General features: G+C 40.8%; 1 protein-coding gene across 3 annotated transcripts in view; it reads right to left on the reverse strand.

Moving 5' to 3' along the window:
- Positions 1 to 8,746, reverse strand: part of CYTH3 (cytohesin 3) — a 136,418-nt gene extending 127,672 nt beyond the window's left edge. The window contains exon 1 of one of the 3 annotated variants that reach the window (XM_072597856.1): positions 8,450 to 8,746. In XM_072597856.1, coding sequence (XP_072453957.1) covers positions 8,450 to 8,492 — 43 coding nt within the window. In that variant the 5' untranslated portion in view covers positions 8,493 to 8,746. The remainder of the gene's footprint in view (positions 1 to 8,449) is intronic. The other 2 variants (XM_072597858.1, XM_072597857.1) reach the window with 2 other exon arrangements.
- Positions 8,747 to 9,483: the final 737 nt, after the last annotated feature.

A 9,483-nucleotide genomic window follows, 5' to 3' on the forward strand; every position in this document is an offset into this window, starting at 1 on the left:
GGGGCTGGGAAAGCTTTGGCTCTGGAATCAGATGACCTTGATTCATATTCTTTCTCTGACACTTACTACCTGTGTGACCTTGGTCAACTCCCTTCACCTCTCTGGGCCTGTTTCCTCATGTGTTAAGTGAGGGGATTGGACTAGATACCTTCTGAGGTTTCCTTTTGCTCTAGATCTATGATCTTTATGCTTAGATAAACAGATGAAGAAAAAAAATGGAAAGCTCATTTGTATGGGGGAAAGAATTGATGGCATAAGAAATTATTTAGAAAGACCTCATATAATGTGAAAAGACACCATGGAAACGTAATTTTTTGCACCTCTATTGTTTTTCCAAGTTACTGTGACTGGTCTTTGTATCTACAATAAGCTGAAACTGGATTGATTCTGACAGTCTGTTTCATAACTTTAAAAATACGCTAAATTTTAGTGCTCTTTAATTAAAAAAAAAAAAGTCCCTGAAAGTTCCAGACATCAATCCAGCCTAATATTTCCTGGTAACTGATACTTTAAAAAAAATACTAGCTAGGAAAATGAGAATAAAGAATTTCTTCCTGGAAAGTTACTTTCAAGAGGGAGTCAAGCAAAATACCTGGCAATGGAATCAATAGAGATAAGTCTCCTGAATGAGCTCTTCCCTGAGTTACAAGTGGGTGGCCCCTGACAGTGTCATTATCCCATAAGAATGAAACTGTTGTTTAATACAGTACCAAGCTTTACAGAGAAGTCAGAGAAGGAAGATGACACTCTGGCCTAGAAAACTGGCAGAAACATTCACTTCCGAAACAAATATCCTGCAGTGAAGCGCAGCTTGCTGCTTACCAGGAATCTTATCACCTGCCAGAAGAGAGGAAAAGTGAGACCCAGACTTCTTTGTTGGATTGGAGGATAGGGGTAAGAAGGAATGACTGACTGAAAAAATAAGATTTTAAAATTGAATGCTGAAACAACAGCAGGACCCACATAAAACATTTCAATTTATGTTCTTTCTAATTAAATGTGTGCATATAGGTTTATGTGCACATGTATACAAAAAAAATCTATATGTGAATACACCATTAATGTTTTACATGTCTAGTCAAATTAATGATAATTAGTCAGGCAAAAGAACAATTAGATAAGTCAAATAAGTTGGGAATACCAGCAAACTTTCTGGTAAGGGGAAAAAAATTATATTCCTTCTGGCTGCTTGTTATCATGAATGAACATAAACAAGAAAGTATTAATGAACCAGAATGAAGTATATTTAAAGAAAGACCTGACCAAAAAAGAGAGGGAAAGAATATCATTTTGGGTAACTTTTTTAAAAGGTAATAAAAATATTTTATTAGACCCTTAAACAGGGGGATATCTTGTACAGGTTAACAACTATTCAATCCAATTAAGCAAGTATTTATTAAGTATCTACTGTTTGTAAGGAATTATTCTGGGCACATAAAAAGACAAGGATGAAATACGATACCTGATGTCAAGATGCTTATACTGCAGTGGTGGATACAACACATACACAAATAAATAAATATAAGATCATTTGAGGAAGATAAGAGCACTAAGAACTAAGGAGTTCAGAAAAAGCTTCCCAAAAAAGATACAAATGAGTTAAGTCTTAAAGGAATCTAGAAGTTTTAAGAGACAAAGGTGATGGGAGGAGTAAATTCCAAGCATAGTGAACTGTGTTATTTAAAATGAAAAAGTTGAGCTTTATAAAACTTTAATTTTCAAGGTCCATAGAAAGAATAAGATTATTTTGCCTGATCCCAGGAAAATTTAACCTACAAATAGGTTCCTACAATCCCACAAATCCTACTAGGAAGTACCTTTAAGTTAACTTTAAACTATAAAGAAATGAGAAAAAGAACTTCATTTCAGCATTTTACATCCTCATTAATGTTACATCAGTCAACAAGTATTTGGATAATTGCTTACTATGTGTCAGGCACTGTACTAAGTGCTACGAATATAAAAAAACGCAAAAACAGTTCTTGCCCTCAAGGAACTTCTATCCAAGTGGGGGAAACAATATGTAAATGAATTTGGTACATACAAGATGCATACAAAATAGAGGCAACTTGAAAAGGGAAGGTCCTTGCAGCTGGGACACCAGGCACTCATTAAGTCTTCCCTCAAGTTACTCGGGAAATACGAATGCAGTGAGAGAACATGCCAAAATTTTAGTATGAGACACTAAAAGCTTTCAATTTTTCCATATTCTAGCATGGAGACTAGAACGGAGAATTGGAAGAAAACTTAGAGGCTATCAAGTCCAATCACCTCATTTTGCAGATGAGGAAACTGAGAACCAGAGAGTTTAAGTGACCTGTCCAAAGTCACACAACTATTAAATGTCTGAAGCAGGATTCAAACTCAGGTCCCTCCTGATTCCAACGTTCTATCTACTATACCAGTTGTACCAAAAATCAAACTGAAACAGATCCCTGAGACCCATATTAAGGGGAAAAAAAATCACAAATTAGCATCTTCTACATTGTATTACATTTTTATTTATTTTGTTAAATATTTCCCAATTATATTTTAATCTGATTTGGGTAGCACTTCAGAGTGGCCCTGAGCCTGAAATCATTTGCATTACACTGTGCTTCTTGCATGTCATGTATCTGATTTGTTCTTATCTGAGTAAATTAAAATTAGTGAAATTTGAAAAATTTACTTTTCAGTTTATTCTTTAATTTTTTCTTCACCAAAAACTTTTCAAAGAGTTCTGTCTTTAATATTTTGTTAAAATACCCTTGAGTACTACTCTCTATCATTATACTTGTTAGGTGTAATGCATTTTTGCTTTGCAGCAAATGTAAATTTATGCATGTGCTGAATGAAACTCAACAGATTTCTACCAAGGGAAAATACATATGTGTAGTTGTTCATATATGTGTGGATATCAAATAATATGAAAAAATGTCAGTTATTAAAATGATGCTCCAAAAAGCAACCTACCTGAATTTCCAAAATTATAAAAGCATATGCTCAATAAAGCTCTATTAAATTCTATTTAATGAAAAAGATCTCTAAGGAACTGTTTTTAGAGGTTGTAGAGATGAAATAGTGTTGGAATATATTAAAGAATCCTATTGTTTTATTGTCTGTCTACCATGTTTATATGTATAGCAAAGTGCCATAAAAATAGAACAAAATGAATAGTCTTCCTTCAAAAAAGGAAATTATGATCCTATTTTATAGTCTCAGATTAAGAACTGTTTTCTATATATTATGTTTTCTAGGAAAGTGGTTAGTCTATCAGCTACACTACTACTTAATGTAACTGCAGAAATAACTAAATGGTTACAGTATTAATGAAACCCCATTATTATCAAATTATGGTTTTAAAGAACCTCTAGAATGTAATATAATAAATGCATCCCAGATGTCCACCAAAAATGAAAACAAGATTGTTTTTATTTTGTAGCAACCAAATAGGTCAACCCATTTCCTTCTTCAGACAATTCTCAGAGGACCACAGATTCCACTCAAAGACCATGTGTTTTAAATGTAGCTGTCCACAGAAAAAGGAAGTGCTGCTGTCCAAAATAAATGCAGTGTTATATTTTCCCATGGAACCCAATTTTAAAGGTGGAGTAAGGCTCTGTCTTGCAGGATGACAAATACATATGAAAACTCAAAAACTGAATCAATTAGCCAAACATTTAGAAATAATTCACTTAGTTTAATGGATAAAGCACTGAATTTCATGTCAAGACTTTTAAAAGGTAAATTCCACCGTCTTCTGAAGCACCTTAACTGAAACAAGTGACAGCCTTTTCCAATAACTAATATTAACCTAAGTACCTACTGAAGTATGATTCCTATTCAGTCCAAATTCAAAATACAACATGTCTCTTATCAGTATAAGAGCAATCAATAATTACAAATATGACAAACTTATAGTTGACTAACATCAAAACTGTCTCAGGTTGAAAAATCATATATTTTCCCTCTCCTTTTTAAAGCAGTTAGTTCAGTGGATTTGCAATTAGGAAGGTTTGAGAATAAATCTCCCTTCCCATACTTAGTAGCTGTACAACCCTAGGCAGGTTACTTAACCTCTCTCAACTTCTGTTTACTCATCTGTAAAATGAGAATGATAATAGCATGTACCTCATCTGGTTGTTGTAGAAGTCAGATGAAATTACTTAGATAAAAGTACTTTATAAACCTTAAGGAACATACATGCCTTTGTATTTATTTAGATTATTCACAATTTTCCCATCATCTCAAAATATTTAATATCTTTTAATATTTCAAGTTCTTAGTATTTATTCTCATTTTCCTTTTACTTTCCCTCAAAAGCTTCATAATTTCTAGATTACAAATAAAGAATCATGATCCTTAAAAGTTATGCTTTGACAATAGCTTTTTTCTAAATAAACCCAGTTACCCAAAAAAAATTATATTAGGAAAATTATAAGTAAAATTAACATACTTTATCTCTAGTCTATCATAAATTATTTCTGACCTTATCCATGCTACGCCATTAAGCCGGTTTACCTTCTGTATATTAGCTGCCAAAAACACAAAATTGCCTCCTATTTAATTATTCATCATCAATTAAATATTAAAGTTAATATCAAAATTCTGTAACCACAATTCAAAATGAAAGCTATTTTAAGTGCTCAACTAATTTCAAAGAAATTGGAAAAAAAAGAAAAAAGAAAAGAAACAAATCACTTAATACTTTTCCTGGATCAACTCCGCAAAAACAAATACAATAACAAAAGAATTCAACCAAAGGTTAAGATTCAAATTATATAGTCTAGAAAAGCTGTTCTATGCAAACACTAAGAACTAAAAACAAATATAGAGTCCATTTTTTAAGAACTTAAAAGAAGTAAAGAATTATATAATTCATTTTTGCTCACAACTTCCTCTGAAGATTGAAAAATGAACTATACATACACACATTTATATCTTAGCCATATGTTATTTTTCTGTCACACTTTTTCAATTAACAGAACATGGTTGGCAATTTGGTCATACAGAACTATAGTTTAAGGATAATTTCTGAAAAACAACTGTGAAACAATATGGATCTGAAAATCAACAAAGCTTTTATGGAATTGAAAATTTCAAAAGTTACATACCACATATATAGAGTGATTTGTCTTTACAATTTTGGTGCCCTAGTCATTACCTCTTCTAATTGCTTAATTCTTCTTTCAATTACTATATACATCAACCTCATCTCTCTGATTATCTTTTAGGAGAAAAAGACAGTAAATGTACAAACTTCAAGGTTTGCTGAATTACAAAAGTATCAAGTCTGTTCAATTTTCAAGGACCTTTAGCCTAAGCATCATTATCAATGAATATTTTTTAAGTTCTCTTCCTTAGTTTGCCACGACTATGACTATGACCAGCTAAATTAACTCATCCGTTAAACAGGAATAAAACTGACCTTCCTTGGGAAAAATTCAAGGTGGGCTATTTTAATTAATCATCATCTCTGATGATGACATGCCACTTAAAGAAAACATGATTTTTTTAAAAGAAAATCATTAGAAAAATCCACTCCTGGATATACATTAATAACTGTGTCAAGAACCGACTTGAAGGCGAACTAACTTTTAAAAATGGGCATGTGCAGAAGTTAAATGTAAGCATATTTAATTTATAGTGTGGCCACCATATAATTATGATCCCGTCAGTCAATAAAGATCTATCAAGCAGCTGCTATGTTCCAAACCCTGTGCTAAGTACCGAAGATACAAGAAAGGCAAAGGCACTCTTTGCTATCCAAGACCTCGGAGTTTAACTCAAGAGACAAAATGCAAACAGCTATGTACAAACAAGCTATATATACAGGATAAATCAGAAATAAGCACTAGAGAAAAAACATTAGCATTAATGGAAAGGCTTCCTGGAGAAGGTAAGATTTTAGCTGGGATTCAAAGGAAACCAGAAGTTAGTAAGTGCAGATGAAGAGGGAGAGCATTCCAGGCATGGGGAGACAGACAGTAAGTGAAAATACCTGGAGTTGGGAGATGAAGTGTCATGTTTGAAGAACAAGGAGGCCAGTTTCACTGAATCAAAGACAAGACATAAGGGCCTTCCACAGCACAGCATGGAAAATAAACTTTTAATGAAACAAATCAGAATCACAGAATGTTAGAGAAGGAAGGGACTACAGATATCAGATAGTTTAAACCCCTCATTTTACAGTTGAGGAAACTGAAGCTTTGACGGACTGATCTGCCCAGTCACATAGGAGCTGACAGAGCCAAAAATCTGCATCTCCATCTCCAAACTCCCAAGTTCATTGTTTTCCCCACTACACTACATTGTCCATAAAAAAAAAAAAAAAGGTTATTGAATTGTATCCAACAACATCTTTAAGACATTCCAAATGCCTTCAACGCTTCAAAGTACACATTTAACATCACATTTTGTTTTAGCATTCAACAGCTGAGAGGCAATATAGAATGGTAGATAAAGGACCCGACTTGGAGTCAGGAAAACCTGGGTATACTTCCTGCTTCTGACAGTTACAAGCTGCATGATTATCCCCAAGAATGATCCCCCCCCCAAAAAAAACCTATAGGCAGCTTGGCTATTGAAGGATTTTCAACTAGATTTTTTCCTCACTAGAGAACTTTTATAAACAATGCACCCACTTGGTGTCACAAAGTTGTCCCTGGCTTTAATTGCATGTACTTGAACTCCTATAGCTTATGTCAACTATTTCTCAGCATAATGACAACATTACTTCCTTCAGCAAACACATTTCCTCTATATTGTAAATTCCTGAAAGCACCTTGATTAACCATCTCATTCTAAAGCACCACTGCTGATTATTTATACTGACAACAGCTAAGCAGCCATGATCAGTATCAGAAAACAAGCTTCCTAAGCTCCAGGGATGCTGACAATGCAGTATGGAGGTAGGGGGTGGGAAGCGGAAGACAATTTCGTTGAAAATATGAAAAAATGAAGAGTCATACTTTGAAGAATCCTAAATTGCAAATCTGCTTTTCTTTCCTTTCGAAGCTATCTTCTGTAATAAAGGATATAACATGTACAACAATTCTTTAAAATCAAAGTTGTTCAGATAATCAACTTCATACAATTTAGACAATACCAATTTAATTAAATGATAAATGTCACTATGACTATACTTCATCACTATTATTTAAGAGATAAGACAAAATGTTTTGAATTTTATTTACGACAAACATACAGCTTCCAGCAAATATTAAAAAGGAGAATTTAAGGCATTCTCCCAATAAGACAAGACACAGAAATCACTCAGACCATGCCCACTAAGTACAACAGACCTACTTTCCTAATATAAGACAGAAGCCAAAACTTACTGTTCCCTTGCCTTGCTTTCTACCTCTCCTGTCTGCTGCAGCTCATAACAGACTCCTTAGCAGAAATGATTTATTTTCTCTTTTCTATGAAACACTCCCTTTTTTATACACGTCAAGTTCTCAACAAATAAGCAATACTGTTGACCCCTGTCAATAAAATCTCCTCTCGCAGTTGTTAGCTTAAGCAGTTTTAATGACTCAAAGCTCTGGACAACAAAGCCAGTGTTTTCCTATTTTTCCTTCATTTCATCTTCCCTTGGAGTAAAAAAAAAAAAATAAGAGTATATAAAAACTTCTACGGTACTGCCTCCAACTTATATTATGTCCCTCGGAGCTTGACAGGCCCCACCCTGCCTTCCTAGTCTTGGGAAAGGAAAGGAAAAGGATCCTCTAACAAACAGAAATAAGAAATTTTTCGTGGGAAACAGGAGGGATTAAGGCTGAGCTTCTCCCCGGACAGATGAACAAATGCGATTTTCCCTCTGCAGTCTCCGTCCCAAACCAATGTTAGCCACAATCCCCCCGAGCCCAGCCCGCCCTGGCCCCCCTCTCACAGCCCGGATCGGTCCCGGTCCTCGTCGGGCGGTTGCTCGAGTCCCTCCGAGGCGTCCCGGAGGTCCCCGAGCACCCCGGCTCCCCGTCCCCATCCCCTCGGGGCGCAGACCCCCCGCTCCCCCTTGTGTCCCAGCCCCTCCAGCCTGGCGGGGTTGCTCTGTTCCGGCCCCCCCTCCTTCCCTGTCTACCTTCCCCTTCTCCAGCGGCCCCCGCCCCGTCTCACCTCCCCAGCCCCTCTGCTCCAGCCCCCTGCCCTCCTTCCCGAGACTTCCCAGGTCTCTCCTGCGCCCTACAGTCCCCGCAGCCTCCGGAACCCCTCTTCTGCTCCTCGCCCCCCACCTCCCGAGCCCTCCGGCTCCGTCCCCCCAGGGTCCAGCTCCCCGTCCCTGCGGTCCCCCAATGCCTTCCCACCTGGGCTCGGTCCCCGTCCCTCGGGTCTCGCCCCCGGTGCCCTCAGTGCTCGCCTCTTGGTCCCCGTCCCTCGTCCCCTCGGTCCCTAGCCTCGGTCCCCTCTCCGGGGGTCCCCCGCGGCCGACGCTCCGCCGCCGGGCTCGGGGCAGCGCCCGGGCACTCACCGCTGCCTCCGCCGCCGCCGCCGCCTCCTCCTTCTTCATCCATCTTGGGGCTACAACAGCTTCCAGGGAGCCCGATCCCCCGGAGGGCGCGTCGCGGGAAGACGCGGGGCTGAAGGCCAGGCTGGGAGCAGCTCCAGGCAGCGAGCCGCCGGCTCCGGGCAGCGCCTAGCTCGAGGCTCCCGGCTCCTGGCTCCAGGCTCCGGGGTCCCCGACTCTAGGCTCCTCCGAGCGCAGCCGGCGACGACGACTCTCCCCGCGGCCGCCGCCGGCCCCGCCCCGTCTCCCTCCGCCCCGTCTCCCTCCGCCCCTCGCCGCCGCCATCGTCACGTGACCGCGGCCGGCCCGGCCCGCCCTGGGACGGGTGACAGGAGGCGGCCGCGGGGCCGGGCCTGGTGCTGGCGAGGATCCCGGGAGGGGCCCTGGGGCGTGGGGCCGGGCCCCAGCCCCAACCCTACATTTTCTGACAACCCCCACGGAACAGGCCGGCCGCGGAGCCGTGGCGACGAGAGCATCGCCTTCCTTGTCGGCCCCGCTGTGACAGGAGCGGCGCCTCGGGTCTCAGCCCTGCGCCGAAGGCGTCGAGGCCTCTTTCTTTCCCGGCCTGTCCGTGACCAGAGCCGCGCCTCCGTCCCAGCCCCATCGCGACGGGAGCGACACAGCCTACCCCGGCCCGGCGGGACCGAGCCGCGCCCCGCTCCCGGCCTGCCCGCCGGGACCGCGGGGAGAAGGTGGAGGCGGACAGACAGGTCTGCGGGGCACTCTGGCGGGCATTCGCCCGGACGGCCCCCGCGCCTCCAGAACGGCTGATTTAGCCCTTTGGCCAGAGGCCCCCGAACGGCCGGCGTGTACCCCGAGCGTGCCCTCTCCTCCGCACCGCCTGCCCGTTGGTGGCACCCCTCGAACCTCTCCTTTCCGAAGTGACTTTAGATCGGGGCGAATGGAAAGCTTCCTAAGGAGCGTTCGGTGGGTGTGTTAATCAACGTGAATAAATTGTGTCCTGCCGAAGGCCGGAGACGTGCTGGAACGGGCACTGC

Source organism: Notamacropus eugenii, chromosome 3 (assembly GCF_028372415.1).
Source record: "Notamacropus eugenii isolate mMacEug1 chromosome 3, mMacEug1.pri_v2, whole genome shotgun sequence".
Taxonomy (NCBI): domain Eukaryota; kingdom Metazoa; phylum Chordata; class Mammalia; order Diprotodontia; family Macropodidae; genus Notamacropus; species Notamacropus eugenii.